Source organism: Lissotriton vulgaris, chromosome 5 (genome assembly GCF_964263255.1).
Source record: "Lissotriton vulgaris chromosome 5, aLisVul1.2, whole genome shotgun sequence".
NCBI lineage: Eukaryota > Metazoa > Chordata > Amphibia > Caudata > Salamandridae > Lissotriton > Lissotriton vulgaris.
Genome location: NC_141693.1, coordinates 1176349012 through 1176373036, shown reverse-complemented (window position 1 = coordinate 1176373036; position 24025 = coordinate 1176349012). Strand labels below are relative to the sequence as shown.

Genomic DNA, 24025 nt, shown 5'->3' with positions numbered 1-24025 from the left:
CAAAATATGTTGGGATTGGTTGGGGGGGCTGAGGTGGATGGATGGGACAATATTGGTTCACTTGCTATTTATGGTTTGGTTTTGGGTAAAAATGCGGAAAATATTTTCTTACGATTCACTGAGGAAGGTTATTACAAAAGAACGCGGTTTAAGACCATAATGGCTGCTTATAACATATGGAAGGGAATATCGAAAAAGATAGGAATTGGGAAATACAATGCTTACACCAGGTTTAAAAATAACCCTTCCCTGCCTTGTATGGTCTTTACAGGAGCTGTATTCCAAGACTGGGAGAGGCGGGGGATAAGAAAGATTGGAGATATCCAGGGGCCTCATGGTATACTACAATTTGTAGAATTACAGAATAGATATATTTTAGATACAAAGCATTTTTTAAAATATCTCCAAATAAGAAGTTGTTTAACAAATAGAAAAGGAGGGCCTCTGGGTTTCGAAAGAAATGTACTGATGGATCTTATAGAAGCAGGCTACGACTGTACCATAAAGAGATTCTACTTTGAGATGACAGCATTAAAGAATGATGATATGGAAAAATGGATCAATAAGTGGTCTGAAGATCTGGATATAACCAGCGATATTTTTTCAGTCATTAGAGATGGGAAGCAAACTGTTGTGCTCATCATCTCTACAGGCTCAACATTACAAGATTTTATATCATCTGTATTACACACTCAATGGGGGGGTCTATCGGGAACCACCTGTTTTAGGTGTGGTAGTGCAGAGGCGGATATAATGCATATTTTTTCTCTTTGCCCACAATTAGATAGTATAAAACAGGACATTGGGAACTTTTTTGCAGAATGTATTATCAACTACAATAGAATTAAACCCAGCTGTAATGCTACTAGGAGTTAACCCGGAGGGCCATGTGAATAATGAAAACTTTGTATTTGTGGTAATGGCTATCTTTAGACTACTAGTGGCTTCGGCATGGCTTGATCCTAATCCTCCCACATATCATCAATGGTTGGGCAAGGTGTTATCAATTCAAAAATTAGAATCCGCCATATATGCTAGGAAGGGGAAAAAAGGTAAGATACTTGGTTCGCAAATATGGGAACCCCTTATTAGATGGAAGCAAGGTTCTGACCATTGATTATTGATTACTGGGGGGGGGGGGGGGGGGAAATCGAGAATGTGGTGTATAGCACTCCGTGTATCTATCGTGTATATGGTTAATCTTGGAATAATTTTGTATGAGTTGGTATTGTTTATTTTTATATCCCCATTGTATATATGAATGTGTGTTGTGCTGCCTTGAATTCTATTGTGCCCTGCTCATGTTTTAAAGGGGGAAAAAAAAGGGGGGAAAAAAACCATCAATAAAAAAATATTTTAAAAAAAAAAAGTCTATTAAAAGGCCATTGCTTCAGACATGGTTAGAGTAGAAACAGAGTGGAGTAGTAAAGTAGAAACAATAGAAAGCAACTTAAGAGGTTGGTGGTAACTCACACACATTTCCTAAGGCATGGCACACATTCAATGGTATTTATCAAGCTTATTAGCCTTAAATCAATGAGGACATTAATACTACTTGCCCTCTGAACCTACCTCTCCTCTCACTATAAACGTTTGTCTTTTGATCTTTCCATCTTATCATTCACTCTCGTTTAAGCTTTAATAAAAACAATGTATAAAAAAGATATTTTATAATATGTTGTACTTAGAAAATCAAACAAATGACCAACTCACCCCAAAAAGTTTTTTCATTAAGTAACTAAATTAAGATGTGCAAACATGGAGACATCCTGCCTTACACCACAGTCAACAGAAACCAAAATAGCTTACCTTGACTACATTGGCTTTGTGTCGTTCCAGAACTTGCAGAGTCTGTGCCGATTTGGAATCTACCACCAGGACAAGTGAGTGACAGCCATATGCAACCAATCCCTGCCAACCCCTAACAGAAAAGAGAAATGGGACCATCAGTTTTTAGGCATGCCTCTCATGTAAATACCTGAAGAGCTAACACTTCATGCCCTTCCATATACTCTTCTTTACCCTCGCCTTCCCACCCTGCACCAAATCTTTTTTTTTTTTTAACTTTATTTTTGTTGCAGGTAGAAAACACATATGTCCTCAGCCCGTGGGCTGCATCTCCAAACCGTCAATTGTATGCTGATCCAGGGTATAGTTGTGGACACGGCCCATCAGCCCACATCCCGGAGGCCGGGCGGCGCAACTGTAGTCAAGCACACAAACATCAAATAATCAGCTTCAGTGCGTGTCATCCCTGTCGAGTCGGTATCCTGCATTTTAACATATAATAAGACCCCCCCCCCAACTGTGTTCGTTGTGTCCGAATAAACATATCCCAACAAGCTCATTGCCACATCATTTCCTTTTGCCCCATAATATTTGGTATATCTTCCCTATGGTCACAATTTCGCCCCCCGCCGCCCCTTCCCATCCCAGCACTTCCCCACAGCACCGCATCTTTCCAGTCTTTTCCTTTCAGATGTCTTACATACCACCCCACACATGTCTTTGTGGTTTCAAGTTATACCCCACTCCTGTTGTAGGCCCTCCCTGTCTGATCCAACACACCTCACTGCCCTCCCTCTAGACCATGATATTGTCTCCATTTCGTCCAGACTCTCTGAAACTTTTTAGGGCACCCCCTCGCCTTATATGTTACCCTCTCTGCCGCCATGTAGAGATCCAAGCCCCTTCTCCATTTCTCCACGTCTGGTGTCTCCGTGGCCCCCCAATGTTTCGCGATGTCCCTCTTGGCCACCACTAGCGCCAGCACCAAAAATATGAGTTGGTGGCGCGGTAGGTCTACTTCGTTTGTCATGCCCAACAACGCCAATTTCGGGTCTCGCTCTAATTCTATCCCCAGGACTTCCCCCAGCTCCATGAAAATGTGTGTCCAGTATATGCGTATTTTTTCGCACGACGATATAGTGTGGTAGAAATCCCCTGGATGTTGTTGGCATCGGAGACACCGGGGGTCTGTTATTTTCCCAGTTTTGAGGAGGCGTACTCTATCAAAGTATGTCCTGTGTAGCACGTTTAGCTGAATGAGCCTCAGCCGTGACTTAATCGCTACCTCGCGTGGGTGCATCAGGACAATCTCCCAGTCCAAATCTTCCATCTCGCCTACGTCCGCCTCCCACACTCTTTTAAGTTTTGTTAAGTCCCCCAGTATATTGTTAGTTAGCGTCTTGTAGGTGAGCGAGACCGCCTGATGTGTTATCTGTTCCTGTAAAAGTCTACCTTCCAGCGGAGCTTAGTCAGGCAGCTCTGTGAGTGTGATGTTTTGTGCTCTCCATGCATGTGCCAATTGTGTATGTTTGAAATGTTGCGAGCGGTGTAGTCCGTATTCCATTTGTAGCCTGTCGAACGACTTCAGTGCCCCCCTATATATAACATCGCCTATCTGCGAAATACCTATGTCGTCCCATCTCTGGAAACCTTTCAGTTTTTTTATTTCCGTCAGCCAACGGCAGTGCCATAACGGGGTTTGTCTGGTTGGTCTCCCATCCCACCTCATGCGTTTTGTCGCTCGCGTCCATGCCCGTAGTGTGAGCAGCGGCGCCGGTAGAAGCGACCTCCGTATCGTTCCCCCATAAAGATAGTGGTATACGTTGTGTGGTGACAGCTTCTGTCGTTCCAGAGCGTACGTCGGGTGGTCGGCCGGGGCATGGATCCACTCGTTGATTGGCGTCAAGTGTTCCGCCCAGTAATACGCTTCTAGATTAGGCAGGGAGATTCCTCCATTGTATTGGTGCCTTTGGAGTGTCTGGAGTGCAATACGCGGTTGTTTCCCCAGCCACAGAAAGGAGCGTAGATCTGCGTGGATTTTGGGTAGCGTGGCGGCCGGGAGCGGATAGTATTCGTTCTGGAGGGCATAGAGGAACTTGGGGAGGGTAATCATTTTGTACATTGCCGCCCTCCCCAACAGGGTGAGAGGTAGTTGCCTCCATCTATTCATGTCCTCTACCGCTTCGGTCATGACTCGCTCTACATTTCTGCTGAACGAGAGCGCCTTGTCTAGTGTAACGTAAACCCCCAAGTACTGAAACCCCTCTATAGTAGTGAGTAGTCGGTCAGGTAGGGTCCCCCACCTAGCAGCTCCTTGTGGGTCATAGAGTATTGATTTGTTCCAGTTGATGGTATGACCCGCTTTTGCGCCAAAGCCCTCTAGTTCCCTGAATAGCTCCGGTACCGAAACCTCAGGTTCCGTTATGTATAACAGTACATCGTCTGCATACAACGATATTTTTTCCTGCGATTCCCTAGACGCCTCCCCCGAGAAGCCACGGATCTCGGGGTTTTGTCTAATCCTGGCGGCCAGGACTTCAATTGTGAGCGTTAATAGTAAGGGGGACAGTGGGCATCCCTGTCTCATGCCTCTGGACACCCGGAAATCTCTGGACAGTCTGCCGTTAACTCGGACACGTGCTGTTGGAGCTGTATATAGTAGCTCTATCCACCCCTGAAATTTTGGGCCGAGGCCGAACCGTTGCAGTGTCGCCATGAGGAACGGCCAGTGGACCGCGTCAAACGCTTTTTCTGCGTCCAGAGATAGAAACCAGTGGGTTCCTCTCTGTCTTTGACTTCCTGTAACCAATTGTGTGTGCGTCTCAAATTTAGTTTAGTTGCTCTGTCTGGCAGGAAGCCTGATTGGTCTGCGTGGATGAGATCTGGAATCACCGACCTCAGGCGCGTCGCCAATACCGTAGCCAGGATCTGCACCTCAATGTTAAGGAGCGAAATGGGGCGATACGAAGCACAGTCGTCAGTGGGTTTGCCCTGTTTGAGTATCGGTACAATAGTGGCCAAAGTGAGGTCGGGAGGGAGGAGTCCCTCCTGATAGGAGTCAGTGTAGAGGACTTTCAGGTGGCGTGTCAACAGCTCTGCTGTACGTTTAAAGAATTCCGCCGGGAATCCATTGGGTCCCGGAGTTTTCCCTGTTTTGAGTTTATTAATGGCCTCGGAAATCTCATCTAGCGAGATATCTGTCTCCAGAACCGAGCTGGATTCAGTGTCTAGAGCCGGTAGATCTACTCCCTCCATATATTGTAGTGCGTCCTCAACCGTCCCGAGGTCCCTCGCAGCATAAAAGCCTTCATAGTGTACCGCAAAGGTATCTGCTATCTCTTGTTCGGTGTACACCAGGACGTCATCCGTCCGTCTAATCTTTTCCACCCATCTGGCTGCCCTCTCCTTCCTACTCAACCACGCTAGGAGCTTGCCTGATTTGTCGCCCACGTCGTACAGCCGATGCAGGGTGGCCAGGGATTGCGTCCGCGGTTCGTTTGAGGCTATCTCTCTGTATTCCCGTTGTTTGTCTAGTAAGTGCCGTAGAGTGTCGTCATCCCTGCGTGTCTGGTATTCTCCCTCTAAATTTATTATTTTGGCCTCCAGTTCCACTATCGCTGCCTGTTGTTGCCTACGGTCCTCCCGCAGCCTACTCTGTGCCCTGTCCCTCAGAACCGTTTTCATAGCCTCCCAAAAGGTCACTCCAGAATCAACCGTGCCTTCGTTGTCTGCTACGTAGACTTTGACATCCGCCCTGAGTCCTCTTATTATTTCTGGCTTCTGGAGATCCCAAGCCGCCAATCGCCATTCTGAGCCTGTCCTTCCTCTATCCGCCCCCACCTTAGCGTACAACGGAGAGTGGTCCGAAATCCCCCTTGCCTTATACTCCGTCTTGTCCCCAGCGGTGAGATATTGCCTAGCCATGAAGATATAGTCCAGTCTCGAGAATACCCTATGTGCCCCGGAGTAAAAGGAATAGTCCCTGTGTGTGGGGTGTCGTCATCTCCATATGTCTGTGAGACCCAGGTTGGCCATGTGTTGTGATAGAGTCGTCTCCGCCCCTCCCCTACGTGTTGGCCCCGTGCGGTCTAACTCCTCCGACATAACATCGTTAAAGTCACCCCCCACTATTTGTATTGTGTCGGCTGTGTCCATGAGGATCTTCGCTATCGCTTTGTATGTGCGTGCCTGCAGTTTCGGTGGGGCATAGACTGAGAGTACTGTGTATCTTTGCCTCCTCCACACTCCCTGGACCCCTGCATATGTCCCTTGTGGGTCGTTCCAAGTACGTGTTGTTTTGAACGGGAACGCTTTGTTTACCAATATAGCAGTACCCCTGGAATCTTGAGTGTACCCCGTGTGGGCTAGGACCGCATACCTCCCTCTAGCTATGAAGTTACATTTTTCGCCCCTTAGGTGTGTCTCTTGCAAAAGGGCAAAGTCCGGCGCCACCCTCTTAATATAGTCGTTCACTAGCTCCCTTTTGATTCTAGAGCCCAGGCCATTCACATTCCATGTGAGGATCGACACCCCCCTGCCGTCTCGCAACGGTGCCGTCAGTGTACCTGCCATAATGTGGGTTGGGCCCTGCACCAAATCTTACTGTCTTCTGAAAGTGTTTAATCATATAATTTTTGGTCTAAACTCGTTCTCAACCTATGCTGTCTACAACACTATACCACCCTCAACCTACGGTCTTACCTAGCACCACTGGTTTGCAATATTTTCAGTTACACTGCTCAGTCTAGTACTGTTACTGCCTGGTCTTGCTGTATTGCATTGCTTTGGAATGTTTTGCATTGAACTACGAAGCAATAACAACTGAGGGGGCAAGGGATAGCAAGGGCAGTTGATCCAAACACTAGTCTCTCTCAAAGGTTCTTATTTTTAATAAAGCGTTTAAAAACCACCTTAGTGTCTCTTCACATTTTTGTCTTTTCATATTTTGTCACACTACATTAAATGTAAGACTGAATTCCCTTACACCTACATCCAATGCCTTCTTATGCGATCACTGGAACTTGTATTACTCTTCTCTACTTAAATCTCAAGCCCGGGCAATGCCCTACTCCCAATAAGGCACTAACTTTTCAATCATTCCCCAAAACTGCAACCTTACACCCTACAGTTACTGTCTGAATCATATCATGCCAGCAGAACACTACATCCAACCATTTCTGTCAATTAAATGCTTCTCTGACCTGGGAGTAGCTGTAGGGTGAGCAACACATATCTTTCTCCATGTACTTGCATTACATCTCTACTATAGTATTAGACAGAACTAGGACTCAAATTCTTTTGTGATAGTAATTCTTAGTCATCTCCACTGAGGTGGATACATGCGAAGCTTCAGGTCAAACGATCCATTGGGTTATTGCAGTGAGACAACTTCTATTTACAAATGATCACTGTAGATATTTACCAGCTGCAAAGCAACGCTTTACAATAGTCAGAGGCTCTTTCAAACACAAGGAGCCTCTTATCGCACAAGTCTCCCTGTCGACACAAAATCTGGAATGTGTTGGATGCTCAATGCTCTATTCAGTATCAGATAACAATCATCCTGCATCTACGGACCACAAGAGAAGCTGCTACTGGTAGCTGCCTGTGCAGTCGCAGATCCAGTTAAAGGCAAAACTGAGGAGCTCCTATAAATAACACTAAGTTTCAGAGGAAGCGGTATCAAGTCAATTTCAATGTTATTGGTTGTTTCAAAACCTCAAACTTAAGTCATAAAACATATACTTTAGTATTCATCTATTCACACGATTAAAATGTAAAAAAAAACGTGTTAGATAGAGTCAGAAAGGCAACCTTTCAATATGAGTTTAAAACACGTTTGAAAAGTTAAAAAGACGATCACAAACAACCTCTTGCATTTTTGTAGCTGAGATGTATGAAAAAAGCAACTGTAGTGGGACAGATTTTCTTAAAGATGAAGGTAGAGTGAAGAAAGTTACTTTGTGCCATTTTGAAGACCGGAGAATACATTACAGGTGTTAAATCATAGCTTCGTACTTTGCACACTGGGCATACATATTGTTCTTGACTTCGACCAGACAGTCTTCCCATCGTAAATTTCAAAGGAACCCCACACGCCCCCGGCGCTGCCCCCGTAGGTAAAAGAAATAAGCAACTTCCCATTTTATATTCGTCTCTGTTTAAATATAACCCAGAGTCGTTTTGAAACCGTAGAGTCCATTATATAGTGCGAGATCTCTACAACGAGCACAATCTGCAACACAACTACAATAATCCTGTATTGTGGTTCTCGTTTTACCTGCTGAATGGATCCCCATGCTAGACCTGCATTTCATTTGATACTTTAACTCGTAGGAATGATATTAAATTCTGAGTAAACCTAAAACCATTCCAAGAGAATAAGTACAATTCGTTCTTAAGCAACCCTCATAACGTGTTGTTCTTAGCAAACGCTATGTATTATCCGCACAGGATTATTGCATCTAAAGCTTTATATTAGCACCGGCTAATCTAAATTCCACATAAAGTGCCTCTAATGGATATGATTTATTCAAATGACATATACTCTGTAATATTTTGCCTTCGACCCTGTCATGGCAACGGGAAATCAAAATGCTTAGCAAAGCATTCTGCAAATATTTTTATTATACATATTGTAGAGAGAAACCCATAAGGTCAACGGAGGGCGTTATATTAGCTACAAAAAGAGTGGACTAACCATTGACACTGTGATACAAGTTGGTGACAAAACAAGAATCACTCAACATTTTAAAAGGTCCGGTTTATTCTTCCTGTACCTTGACAACGAGAGACCAATTTTGAGCAGGGTCTCGTACCGCAAGCCACTCATGACCCTGAAGGTTCTCAAAGGAGGCAACAGTCAGACGAACAAGCATAGACCGGTCATATCCAATACCCAAGCTGGAACGCAAATCTATTGTGCCATATCAAACCTAAAAGCAAGTGGTAGACCATTAGGTTGGCAGACAAACACTCAGATCTGCATCTGCTCTTCCAGCCTTGCTCTTATATCTTTCCTAATCTCCATATAATTCTCATTGCAGAAACACTTGTAAGGTTTTGCACAAATAAAGTCTCTGTTCAAGCGTATTTTATCAACGGCACAAAGACAAAGTTAGGATATGGTTGTTGTTATGCACCAAGCTTCGGTGATAAAGCTACAATGGGGCCAACTTCCTGGACAAAATGTCAGTAAGTCAAAAATGGCAGCCAAAAAAAAAAAACACACAGCACAAGAAGCAGGAGAGGTTTCCTTTAAAAAGATAATACCAATGAGGTAATTGTAATGGCCTCTCAGGTAATGCTACCAAAAAACAAATGCACAACGAACCCAGGAGGGAAGTTGGAGCAATGGTGAAACACAGATAACATTGGTAGCGAGGTGAGTCCTCAGACCTTGGTCTCGGCACGCACTCTTACCGGCAGCGCAGCTGTGCTCTGCTCCGTCTGAAGCCAGGCAGCCCCGCTCCGTTGCAGGGTTCAAGACTACCCTGGTTCAGGTCGCCCTCAGGCGCATGGTGTTTGCTCTTTGTAATGTTTGGTAATTCGTACTGTGCTAGTATATGGACTATTGTTCTGCTTCTGTCTTCTGTTTTATTGGATTCTGTTCTCTAAACTAGTACTGCAGTTCTATGGGGATATTGTTGTTTTCTATTTTCACCCCTACAGCCCTTGCTGTGGGCTGTAGCTTACCTTTGTCTGCCCTCCGTTTTTCTCCCGCTGTCGCTGACCCCTCCTCCTACCGCCCCTCTCCCACATCCCATATCCTCCCCCCCTTCCCTACATTACGGTGACCGCTGCGCGGGAGTGCCTCTGGAGCGCCGAAAGAGCGCCTAAGGCAAGCCCGTCTGCACCCGTCCGCGCCCAGCCCCAGATCCCCTGGCCCCCACGGGCACCACAACACCCGACACCGCTACGATGCCAACATCCTCCACAAACTCAACACCGGCCGATCATCCACCTACTTCCAAGCCACCCGAAGCTCACCCATGGACCCTTCTCCTCCTGAAGCTGCAGCTTACCAGCCAACTAGCACCTGCACTCCCTCCCCCCCCACACCAGGGCAGGCCGCAACCATGTCAGATGCATACTACTCAACACCCCCCTCCATACATAAGCCTCCCATTGAACGCTGGGACCTACTCGACTCATCCTCCCCAGACGTCGCTTTCCTGACGGGAGACCTGGATGAACCCCTCCTCAGTGCCCGACACTGTCATAGCCATCCCGGAGGGCTACAAGATCACCTGCAGGGACCGCACCAACAGACCAGGAGGAGAAATAGCCATTGTCCACAGGAATACCCTCATAATCTCGACCAGCACCGAAGACACCCACAGCACTGCCAAACACCTGCACTTCCAGCTCCACACCGATCCCAACACCACCCTCAGAGGAACCCTCGTCTACAGACCCCCCCGGGCACTGTTCAGCGACGCCATCACCGACATCGTTAGCACGCACGCCCTAGCATCCACAGACTACATCCTTCTCGGAGACCTGAACTTCCACCTCGAGAACGCCAACGACAGCACCTCAACCACCCTGCTCGACAACCTCGGACTCAAACAGCTCGTCAGGACACCCACCCACTCCGCCGGACACACGCTCAACCCCATCTTCTCCACAAGCAACCACATCATCACCTTCATCCACACCACCGAACTCCATTGGACCGACCACCGATGCGTCCACTTCTCCTTCGAGAAACTCACCACGCACAACCACCTGCAAAAAATCTCCCACCGCAGCTGGAACAAGGTCACCGAAGACCAGCTAATCACCACCCTTGCCCGAGACCCACCAACACCAACACGGCCACCTGCAACTTCAGACAACGGATCGACGACTGCGCCAACACTCTCGCCCCGATCAAGAAACCCTCAAACGGACGCACCGACAGAAGGGCCATCTTGTTCACCACCAACCTCCAGGCTTCCAAGCAGACCTGCCAAAGACTAAAGAAGAAGTGGCGCCACGAACAGACACCGGATAACCATGCAGCCCTCAAAAACGCCAGCCTCAAGCACCAACGAATTCGAACCGCCAAAAGGACCTCCTTCTGGAAAGCATCAAGAACAACGCACACAACAGCAAAGAGCTCTTCGACATCGTGTAGGAACTCGCCAACCCCAGCTCCAGCTCCAACGACATCCCACCGTCGCAAGACTCCCTAGCTACCTTCTTTCACCGCAAGATGGCAGACATCCACTACAGCTTCAACACCCAGACTCCCCCGACAGTCGCCAACACCCCTCCGGCTCTCCTGGGACCACGTCAACAACACCATAAAAATCATGAAGACCATCCACTCTGGCTCACCATCCGACCCCTGCCCTCACCGCGTCTTCAACAAAGCAAGCTCCATCATCGCATCCCAACTCCAGAATTTCGTCAACAGCTCCTTCGACACTGCCACCTTCCTGGAGTGCTGGAAACACGCCAAGATCATCGCCCTACTCAAGAAACCCAAGGCAAACCCAAAGGACCTCAAGAACTTCCGGCCTATCTCCCTGCTCCCGTTCCCAGCGAAAGTCATAGAGAAGATTGTCAACAGGCAACTGACCCGCTTCCTTGAGGAGAACAACACCCTGGACCCGTCCCAATCCAGATTCCGCAGCAACCACAGTACCGAAACTGGCCTTATCGCTGCCACCGAAAACATCACGATCCTGCTGGACAACGGCTAAACCGCGGCCCTCACCCTCATGGACCTCTCGGCCGCCTTCGACACCGTCTGCCACCACAACCTACGCACACAGCTCGACGACGCAGCGATCCACGACAAAGCCCTGGACTGGATCACCTCCTTCCTCACCGGCAGAAATCAGAGAGTCTGCCTCCCTAAATTCCGTTCTGAAGCCACCAAGATCACTTGAAGCATACCCCAGGGATCATCCCTCAGCCCGACCATTTTCAACGTCTACATGGCACCACTCGCCAACATCGTCTGATCGCATGACCTCATAATCATCTCATACGCCGACGACATCCATCTGATCCTCTCCCTCACCAAGGACCCCGCCACCACCAAAACCAAATCTCCACACAGGAATGTAGGCCGTCGCCGAATGGATGAAGAACAGTCGCCTGAAACTGAACTCTGACAAGACAGAGGTCTTCATCCATGGCTCCACTCCCTCCACCTAGGATGTCTCCTGGTGGTCGGCCACGCTGGGAGCTGCCCCGCCTCCCACCGACCACGCACGCAACCTGGGGTTCATCACTTTCAATGACCCAGCAAGTCAACGCCATCGCCTCCTCCTGCTTCAACACCCTCCGCATGCTTCGTAAGATCTACAGATGGATCCCCACCGAAACCAGAAGAACGGTCACCCAGGCCCTCATCAGCAGAAGGCTGGACTACGGCAACGCCCTATACACAAGAACCACGGCCAAACTACAAAAAAAGGCTTCAACGAATACAGAACACCTCCGCACGCCTTATCCTCCACATCCCCAGCCACATCACTGCCCACCTGAGAGACCTGCACTGGCTCCCCGTCAACAAGAGGATCACCTTCAAGCTCCTCACCCACACTCACAAAGTACTCCACAACGCCGGTCCAACATACCTCAACAAACGACTCACCTTCTACACCCCAAACCGCCAGCTTCGCTCGGCTGGCCTCACCCTCGCTGCCATTCCATGCATCCACCGAACAACCTCCGGCAGAAGATCGTACTCCCACCTCGCCGTCAAGACATGGAACACCCTCCCCATCAATCTGCGACAAATCCAGGACCTGCTGACCTTCAAGAGACTTCTCAAGACCTGGCTGTTCGAGCAGTAGCAGCGCCTCCCTCCCTTCAGCGCCCTGAGACCCTCACGGGTGAGTAGTGCGCTCTACAAATATCTGATTGGTTGATTGATAGCACAAAGGCTTACTATCAAACTAAGAACACAAATGAAAAGCTAACAGAGCAACATGGTACAAAAGTGCATGGCTCAAGTCAAGCAAGCGAGGCTCCATGACTCCATCACCTAAACTTGTAGAGAGCATGATTAATACCAAAGCAAGGAGCAGCTACCAAACATGTGACTCGGAAACAGGAAGGGGCAACAACACCATCACAAACTTTAAAAAAACTCTATCCCATCCTTTTGTGCCCAGGATTTTTAGCACAATTAAAAAAATTCAGGAGAAACTTAAACCTTTTGTCCTACATCAGTTAGTTACAAGAGATTACGAAGAAGTCTGGTACATTTATTTAAAAAGCAAAAATGAAACACGGGATTTGATTAAAAAAAAAATTAAACATTCCCAAGAAACCCAACTCATTGGGTGATGGCCATTCCTATACTTCTATGCTCCTGTGTCCATCATAGCCGTTGCCTGCTCAGAGCACCTTTCTAAAACACCCTTGAATTCCTAAATTTGCCACTCAGCTGCCCACCTCTGAACCTGCCTAGCAACTGCAACTTTAGCCTATGAAATCATCACTTGGCATGGTCTGAGCATCGAGCAGACAAACCAGACAAGTCAAAAAGTTAAAAGTGTGAAAATATAAAAGCTCGGGGTTCAATCAACTGTGAGCAGCAACATTTACTGAAGACTATGAACTTGACATAGCATTCACAACTGACATGGTGCAACCCTACACATGGATGGACCACTGAATCAATTTAACAACGTAAGAGTGCACTCCACAAGAGAAGAGCCAGAAAGAGAAGACACTCTTGTTTTATTAAAAAGAACCCTCACTCACCAACCTAGTTGGTGACATCCTTCATCATTGGGTTCCCACCAGAGAGGCCGAGTGCCTCTCTGGTGGTGCACTCTTTCATTGTTAAATTGATATTGTTCAGCGGGACCAAGAGTGGCTAGATTAATATATATATATATATATATATATATATATATATATATATATCGCAAGCAAATAACTCCTTCCACTTCCACCAAAGCCTCGGCGGCGAAGAAAGAGAAGCGAACCACTTCTTTGTCAGGCAAGATGTTTTATTTCAACCTAGCAGCAGTCAACAGATGACGCGTTTCGGGCTCAGGCGCCCTTGATCACATCAAATATATATATATATATATATATATATATATATATATATACAGCACGTGACTCCTCTGGATCTCTCGGTGTTTCAGCAACCACGCAGCACACCAGCAAACAGGAAGGAGACGGACCACATCACATCAGCAGAGTTGTTTTTTATTGAACAACAGAAAGCAGCTACGCGTTTCTGGCAAGATGTGCCCTTGTTCACGCTGCAACTAGTACATCAAACTCAATGCTTTTATATATGCTAATTACACATAGTGACCATCCCCTCACAGTGACATAGTGAGTCATGTGACCTCATAGAAATAAACAACATACTTCCACAGTAAAATGTCAGTGTACCTAATGGAACATTACCAAAAGGACGGAAAAACATCACTGGTTAAATCCAGATATTGGTATATATGAACCATAAATTCTCACTGGTTAAGTCCACCTATGACATTCATGTATCACACACGGCCTGTCCAGTAATTAATAGAAGATAATAACCCTTACTTACAGAGCAGATACACATCTACTCCACAATAGGCAATAACAGGGAAATTCTAATATCTACAATTCAGGCCTATGAGTGTTTCCGTCTATATAACAGTGGTCGTATGATAAAGTGCTAAGTGAGTAAAGTGCAAAATTTGTAAAAAGTGCATGAGAAAGGAAAGCTGAAACAGCTAAAGTGCAATACCAGTCATTATATCCAGTACGATAAGCAAATATATATTCTCACAGATGGATTGATAGTGGGTTTTAATTACCCTATCATTTCATGTGTATATTTCACGTACTTTAATAATAATAAATAGTATAAATAGTTAAAAAGGAAGGAACCTAGATCAATAGAATACACCCGGGTTTATAATAGTCAAATATAGATATATAATCACCTTTCAATTTTATAGGCATATATATACACAATTTTATATTTCTTATTTACAACCCACACCAATTTACATATGCTTATTTACAAAGTTCACCTCCATTGTCCCATTAACTAGTCATATATTTACAAGAGTAGAAAAATGGGAAAATAGAAAAGTAGAAAAACAGTAGCAAAGCAATAGAAAAACAGTATCAAAACAGTATCAAAATCTCTAGAACAGGAAAAGTAGAAAATTACAAAAGTACAAAATGTTTCATATATATACATATGCATAAATGTATATACAATAAATCTATATATACACATATATACACACACATATATAAATAAATACAGCTCATCAAGGATTCTAATCATTTACAATTTTACAGACCAGTAGAAAAAGTTATGCAACCATATTTATAATTTAGACGTCAATAATGTGCAGACCCAAACTCAACCTCAAAATAGGGAACCTAACTAAGAGGGAGAAAGATAGTGGAGATGGGTCTGTGTCCAACAGCAGGAAATGTACATGGACAGGAGATCAATGTAATTATAAGAAGTGGTGTAACTCGTCTATGTTATTCAAACCATTAGGCCACAGTGTATTGAGCTCCAATATCATCCTAGTTTCTAGCTGTCTTAACCGTGACTCCCTATCTCCCCCTCTCTTCATCGGTGGCACAGACCCTATTACAAAATACTTCAAGCACGAGAGGTCTTTATTGTATATATATAGGTTTAGCTAACCGTGAACAAAGTAGAAGGAGCTACCGAAACGCATTGGTTTTTCTGTGATAATTCTGAAATGGATTTCAGAATAAATTAACTTTGTCTAACTATACAAGTGACTGGAGTAGCGGCTCTTTTCGTCTTCCTTGGAAAACGTTGTTGTGATATATATATATATATAGATATATATATATATATATATATATATATATATATCCACAAGAAAGTAAAGTGCATTCTCAGGCGGGAACGGTGAAATGCAAATAAAGATGTATTCCTTCATAAATCTGTACGTACAGATTTATGAAGGAATACATCTTTATTTTCAATCCACCATTCCCTTTTGAGAATGCGCTTTACTTTCTTGTGGATTTACTTTAATTAACGGCTGGCTCTGCCGGTGTGCACACCACTTCCCAAGGGTCAAAGGTTTCCGGCAGGAGCAGATCTACATTTTGATTGATTGATAGAGAGATATATATATATCTCAAACGTGCTATTCTGCTCACTCACCTAACTAACTAATGTGAAAGACTTTGATGCACTGTACAAAGGAGCGAGTCTTGCTAACATACACAGTCAAGGTCCAACAGCTAAATAATACAAAAAGTGTTTAATATGAGCCTGACAGGGATGAAAGGGTTACGGCAAAATTGGTATTCATAGTGACATACATCACCATTAAAAAAAACTAAGGCCAAAAGAAAGAAAATTAGGGGCGACCACAAAACAATAAACAGGGCAAAAAAAAGCTGCTGTTAAAAATTGGGTTTTTGGTTGGCAGAGGTATGCACTCTGACCAAGCAGGAAAAACAGTCATAGTCAGGGTAAGACAAATACACATCCTAAACTAACCTGTGCTCACCCCTGGTAGCCTGGCACAGAGAAGTCAGATTTAACTTAAGAGGCAATGTTAGGTTGGTATTCCTTTTGATGCCGGTACTGCAACTGTTACCTCCTTGCCCTAAAATTGTAAAGCGCTCTGATATCCTTCGGGATCATGTTCGCGCTATATAAAACGTTATAAATAAATAAATAAATGTGTAAAGTATTTGTGCGAAGAAAAACCAAAGGAAATGATGGACGGAGCGTTGACAATACAAGCACTCACCCCCAGTCAACTGATCTGGGTTTAATCCATCACCGTTCTTTAGCCAACTCTGCCACCCCAGTTCAGACATGGCAATATGCAAATCAGCCTGACCCTGTGCCTCATGGGAACAGTCCAGCCCGAACTGCCAAGCCATGCCTTCCCTGGACCGGAAACAAGCTACCGAGGACCGGTTTCTGGCATTTCAGCCGCCTTCAGGCTGGCTTGCTTGAATCCAGTGGCAAAATGAGCAAGGGACTCACGTCTGAGCATACCTTGCCAACTTATGGCGAACAAAGAAAAACCAAAGTAAATGATGGACGGAGCGTTGACAATACAAGCACTCACCCCCAGTCAACTGGTCTGGGTTTAATCCATCATCGTTCTTTAGCCCACTCTGCCACCCCAGTTCAGACATGGCTATATGCAAATCAGTCTGACCCTGTGCCTCATGGGAACAGTCCAGCACGAACTGCCAAGCCATGCCTTCCCTGGACGGGACAAAAACTACCGAGGACCGGTTTCTGGCATATCAGCCGTCTTCAGCCCGGCTTGCTTGAATCCAGTGGCAAAGTGAGCAAGGGACTCACGTCTGAGCATACCCTGCCAACTTATGGCGAACAAAGAAATACCAAAGGAAATGATGGACGGAGCGTTGACAATACAAGCACTCACCCCCAGTCAACTGATCTGGGTTTAATCCATCACCGTTCTTTAGCCCACTCTGCTTCCCCAGTTCAGACATGGCTATATGCAAATCAGTCTGACCCTGTGCCTCATGGGAACAGTCCAGCCCGAACTGCCAAGCCATGCCTTCCCTGGACCGGAAACAAGCTACCGAGGACCGGTTTCTGGCATTTCGGCCGTCTTCAGCCCAGCTTGCTTGAATCCAGTGGCAAAGTGAGCAAGGGACTCACGTCTGAGCATACCCTGCCAACTTATGGCGAACAAAGAAAAACCAAAGGAAATGATGGACGGAGCGTTGACAATATAAGCACTCACCCCCAGTCAACTGATCTGGGTTTAATCCATTAACGTTCTTTAGCCCACTCTGCCACCCCAGTATTAGTGCAACACTTCAAAGAGTAAAACAGGAAAAACACCAGACAAAAAGATACCACACCTGGATAGACAAATAGAGCTTAATTTAATCAACAAATAAGAGCAAAACAACAAACATCAAATAAGTATAGCTGGAGTTATGAATTTGTAAAGGTTATCTTGAAATATAGTGCTTAAAACCATAAAGCGCCAAGTGGGGGTCAACCAAGATGGAGAACTGGCCAGCTGCAGGGAACAGGTTAAAACCACTGCAAAGTACCTTAGTTGCACTGTCAACAGCACTGCGGTGCAAGAAGCAAAGAGGCAATGCATTGTCGTTGAGCTGCAGGCTGTAGGCAATGCAATGTTGTTGAGCTACACCAGCGAGGATGAGTCGAGAATGGAGGCAATGCGTGGCACAGTCGACGAAGGGATGTACTGCATTCTAGTGATGCTTTGGTGTTGAAGGAGATGCTTTTGTTTCAAGCGGCCCAATGTCACTGATTTTGTATGCTGCTGCACTTTATACCCACTTCCAAAGAGCACAGGTCTGTGTTGGCACCATTTGGCAAAGCAAGACTCTCAGATGGCAGAGTCCAGGTGCTGTTTGTGGAGTAGTCAGAAGTCTTTTGTGTCCCTGAGCTTCAAACAAAAGACAAGCAGACAAGCCCTTGGAGTCACCTTGGGTTCAAGTGATGAAGGTCCAGGCCTTCTCACCCAGGCAAGGAGGGCAACAGGCAGGTCAGCACAGCAGAAAAGCAGTTCTTCCAGAGCAGCAGTCCAGCAGAGTGGCAGTCCTTCAGCAGCACAGCAGTTCTTCTTCCTGGCAAAGTATCCACAGGTCCAGAAATGTACTGAGTTGGTAGGGTCAAAAGTCCAGTTTTATACCCAGTGAAGTCTTTGAAGTGGGGGAGACTTCAAAGAGGGGCTTTGAAGTACACAGAGATACTCCCTTCCTACCCTGGATCCAGACTCCCTAAGGGGGCTAAGTAGTCCATTCTGTGGGGACAGGACAACGCCTAATCAGGCGCAAGTGTAAGGCGGTACCCGGCTCCTCCCTCCCATCCCGCCCAAGATGGCCCAGCAGGATGTGGATTGCCCATCAGTTGCTGCTCCAAGCGGTGGGATCCTCTACTTACCAGGTGTAGACACGGGGCATGACCCTTGATGACTGTTTGACTACAGGGCTACCCCATTCACAAGAGGTCCTACGTGAAGTGGATCATCTCCCAAATCGGGATGGAGTGAATTATTTACGTCAAAGGTCACGTTTAAATAAGGAGCAGCTAACTGCCCTTATCACGGTACAGTATAGGGAAATTCTCTTACTGATCTAATTTCCAGGGGGTCACGCCCTGAAGAAAGTCCAAGCACCCTTTATGGGGCAGCAAGAGACAAAAACATGTTTTCAATAAGGTCCTAGGACCATAATCTCCCGAGAGACCCTTAAATTTATTTGTTTTTAATATCACTGCCAGAGCCAAGAATAAAGGGATACTGGGGTCTGACATTGATTTTTAATCTTTACCCCCCTGGCCAAAATCTATCTCATTAAGCACTCCCTGAAATATGGTCGAGCCCACGCTGACTTCTAGGCGTCAGGGTGTCCCGATGATGAAGCATGACACCACTAGGGTGTGTGAGGGAATAAAATAACAAAAAGAATTGCTTCCTTCCCCACGCAGCAGTAGTGTTAATACTTCACATAGGGCATACCACCTATCTATGATGCATAGACTGTTCTAGTTAGCCAGATAATCCTTCTGTGGCAAACTAGGACATACAGGGAGTACTTTTTGTGATACAGTATATACCCATGGGAGGGTGTACTCCCTCCAGAGTTCCTCTCGGCCCCTCACCAAGCAAGGAAGTTCATTCCTCACAGGGTTTTGTGATTCACGATTGCCCATCAGTCACACCTAAGCTCCCTTAGTGTGTGGCTGTCTAGAGGGGATGCACAAGGCCCAGCTGTCACCCACCCCAGACGAGTATTGTAAACGGACAGCAGGAACACAGGGCTAAGAGCAGAAAAATGTCATCTTTCTAAAAGTGGCATTTATTTTAAATGTTAATTATAAATTGGAATTTACCATAACAAAGAATATTTATCATTACAATTCCATAGGTACTAAACATAACAGCTCCACTTCCTTCCAAATTAGGAATTAAACTTTTCAGATGAAGCAAGGAATCTCCAATGTTAACCTATGGGAGGGGTAGGCCTCACGGTACTGAAAAATGAATTTGAGAGTTTTTCACTACCAGGACATGTAAAACGTAAAAGTGTATGTCCTGCCTTTTACTTACACAGCACCCTGCCCTCTGTGCTACCTAAGGCTTACCTTAGAGATGACTTATAGGTAATAAAAGGGGAGTTTAAGGCTTGGCAAGGGGTCTTTTATGCCAAGTTGACATGGCAGTGTAAACAACCAACACAGGCTCTGCAGTGGCAGGCCTGAGACATGTTTAAAGGGCTACTTTAATGGGCGGCACAATCAGTGCTGCAGGCCCACTATCAGCATTAATGTACATGCCATGGCACATGTAGTGCACATTACTAGGGACCTATAAGTAAATTAAATATGCCAATTATGTATAAGTCAATGTTACCATGCTTTAACACCTTGGCTGCTAGGCGTTTTCCCCTCTCATGCTGGATCCTTTGCTTTCCCATTGTTTCATGACGAGCTCAGCTCATCATCAGCACAGCTCACCCGTGCATCATGACGAGCTGAGCTCGTCATCAGCATCGAAAGGGTTAAGCAGAGAGCACATGCACTATAGCACTGGCTTGCAGTGGTAAAGTGTCCACAGTCCTAAAGCCAACAAAAACAAATTCAGCTAAAAGGGAATTAGGAAGGCAAAAGGTTTGGGGGTGATCCTGCAGAAAGGGCCATTTCCAACAGCTACTTAGCCAAAGAAATTAAGAGATCACAAGCATTCCAAAGAAAAATGTCTATATCTAAAAATAATCATGGAGTAACACTGCAAAATGCCAGCACCCACTAATACCTTTAAGTGAAAAAATATACCCACATCGTACAATATGGTTGATTTTATAAAAGACTTTCTAAGATTTTTACTTGTTTTCTTCATTTCCTGGGGCACACAAAAATAAACTCATCAGTCAAACACCACCACCTCTTAACTCCGTCTGCTTCTGTAAGGAAAAACAAAGTCTTCCCTTAAGAAATATAGCAGGCATGTAACAAGCGTTCGAACAACATAACAACTATGGTGGGAATCTCTGTTCTCTCACTAGAACTGAAAATACAAAAGATAGGCATCTCAACTATTTTGACATTAGTTAATCTAGCCCTACGTCCATCTTCAGCCTCGCCATGATTTGTCAGAGCTCCATACAGTCTTCCTGCCTTGAATACATAACCTGTACATGCTTGCCATCAACCCATCCCACCTTGGTTGACAGGCTTGATCACCCAAAGAAGCATCCTTAGGAAAATTGGGTGTGAATGGAGGAATGAACATGCCATATACAGCTGCAACTGCAACTGCAATCTATATATATAGCTCTTAGAAAACAAAATAAGCTACTCACCTTGTCAGCCAAATCTACCTACATTCAAAATCAAATGAAGTCCACAAACTACAGGCCAGTTTCTAATCTACCATGGCTCAGCATGGCCACTAAATGGTTTATTGATAACAAACTCAACATTTCCTCTATGGCAATAATCTGCCAGACAACTATCCATTTGGGTTTTGACCTGGCTGCAGAATCGAAAAGGAAACACTGAATGTGCTAGATGATGTTCATCAAGCCTGCCTAGTTGTTCTTCTTGACCTCTCAGCTGCTTTCGATTCCACTAATTGTAAAACATTCATTCAGATACTTGAACACTGCATGTGATTCTATCAAACAGTTTTAAGATGGTTTGAGGCATTTCTAACTGAGAGACTGGTACATTTCGGGGACCAATGCTCCTCCACCTCAAATTTCTGCTATGAGGTCCCACATGTCTCAAACCTAGTGTCCCCTGTTTTTATTTTCTCTACATGGAGCCACAAATCCTGATCTCCCAAAACCCAGGTGTTGCCCTTCACCGATATGCGGATGACACAGAGCTTTATTTAAAATTCTCCCCATTAATAGATGTTCTAACTTCAAACTGGAGTGAATCTGGACTGGCTTCTTCACCCACATAAAACTGAATTTCTCTCCTCTCAACTTCTACTAAAAGCAGACCTGACCACAAGTTTCTCAATTCTAAATCTAGATGGCTTTCTGTCCATACAAATTTCATCAGATAAAGTGCTTGGCTTCACACTCGATCAGTTCCTAAAAATTTCCTCTTATATCAGTCACAAACTTTTACTTCTATACACTGAAAAAAATACAATCGCTAATTCCTCCTTATCTGCTAAAAACAGGCGTCTATGCATCACTTCATGGCTTGATTTTGACAACTCTCCCCCGGCTGGTTCCACATTCACCCTTGGCCCCAATCATAATGGCATTCTATTTGACAGCTAGACTAGTCCATTCTGAAGATAAATATGACCAGATCTCCCTAGACCTTCATAAATTACATTGGTGGACTGTTTTATCCAGGATTAGTCAGAATGTGTTGCCTTCTAATTGAGTCTCTATGTGCTGATACTCCTCCTTACCTTGCAGACTTACCTAAGATTTCTATATGCACTGGTCTGGAGCATAAAATAAACTACGAAGTTATATAATTTCTACAAATCTTCAATCAACCGAACTTTGGCTTGACCTGTGATACACTCCGCATGCGGATACAGACATCAGAGACAGTCGCCCCTTATTAGGGGGCCATTCTAGGAGCATTATCCTGTTACTACTCCACTTGCTCAAAACTGCTGAAAATTCATACCATCTTCCATCTGCTTGGCATACTGAATACTTAGCTATCAATTGTCCAATTGCTTACAGTTATTTATCCCTTATCCGGTGGTAGTTCTAGAATTACTGCTTTAGAACAGCTCAATTTATATAGTGATCCATAGAACAACTCGGCATTTCATCCTCTTGGTGTAACTATTTAGAAGTTACCAGTTCTGGTTATTAAGAACGTCCACTGTTGTTTTGATCGTCCCCTTTGGATCCATCAAACCATATAGCTGTGTGCATATCTTAAACCAGGAGGAATTATTTTTGAAGATGAAAAACGTGTTGGCTGTTCATGAACCATACTGGCTGTGTACATATCATATGGAGACATATCTCATAATTTTACAATGTGTACTGTTTATTTTATATGAATATTTAATACATTTTACATGCTAATAATATATCTTGATTGAGGAGGAGCTTCGTTGGCAAACAAGATGGCTGCTTAGGCTCCCGGCTCCGCCGACCTGCGTAACCCGCCGCGATATCCTGTACATTATCCTGACTTTGCGCCTGGTCTCTGTGTGCATGAACTGTTCCGCACTCCGATGATGAAATTCGGAAACTTTTATCGGCTTGTTGGATGAAGTTCTGTCGTGTTGAAGTTTGCGGCCTGCTCCAGCGGTGAAGCCGGGGCCTCGAGTACTTTCACAGCCGGGCTGCAGTGCAACAACATCGGCCATAAACACCAGGCTGGGTCCGGTCTACTGGAGTGGAGGCTTTGTTTCAGCCCGGATTTGGCGGCGATCGTCTCTACTGCTTGTTATCGATGGAAGAGTGACTCTGCTTATTACTGGTTGTTAGTGGGGGTTCCCGTCCCGCGGGCCTGGTATCAGGGCCACTGGGGTTCGTGGTTTCGGGCCTCTGGCCCGCGGCCTTAACGGTGTGGACCGTGGCTGCGAGCAAAGACCGGTCACCCTCCGCATCTGCACGTTTGCAATCCTGTTTGTCCCCCCCCCGAGGATGCCGGATTCACCCAAGGAGGTGATTGGGATTGATATCGGGCATGAGACAGTGGATCAAACGATGCAGGAGCCATCGCTGAGGTCAGTACTGGCGGAAATTTGGGTGTTTCGATCACAGGTGGATACCTTATTGAGCAAATTGGACTCGCGCCTATTTGATATGCTCCTGGTGGACCCGGACCCGGCCTTACGGTTGAAACAGGAATCTGCAGCCATTCAAACCGTGGCCATTTTGACTCCGTGCGAGAGCCCCGTGAGGATACAAGCATTGGATCCATCGGATAGTGCCCTGGGAGACGGTGTTCCCGAGAATGTCATGATATCACCAAACCTTCCATTACTATCGGCTCTGGAGAGATTGGGGGACGCTCCCCTCCCGGAGACTTCCGTTTGTGACTTTCCTTTTACTTTGTGGTTGTCTTCTCCTTCCTTGGTGACTCTACGACTCCTGTGCAGGATACATTGGGACTGTTCATCCAGGAGGGAGAGTTCTTCAGCGTCTAAAGTTCCCGTGGACCTATTGCCTGCGAGTCGCCATGGATTGATTTTTGATGACTCTTTTCTCCTTTATTACCTCTTTGTGTGCCTTTGGGTCTCGATGGGAGGGGTCCGTGTTCTTGTTCGGAAGGGCCAGGGTTAAGATTGACTGGGTC

At 45.5% G+C, this 24025-nt stretch overlaps 1 protein-coding gene across 1 annotated transcript in view; it reads right to left on the bottom strand.

The window, feature by feature from the left end:
• Positions 1 to 24025, bottom strand: part of WDR11 (WD repeat domain 11) — a 635868-nt gene that overhangs the window by 605165 nt on the left and 6678 nt on the right. The window contains exon 2 of the mRNA XM_086922941.1: positions 1810 to 1921. Within this exon, the coding sequence (XP_086779067.1) occupies positions 1810 to 1921 (112 nt within the window). The remainder of the gene's footprint in view (positions 1 to 1809; positions 1922 to 24025) is intronic.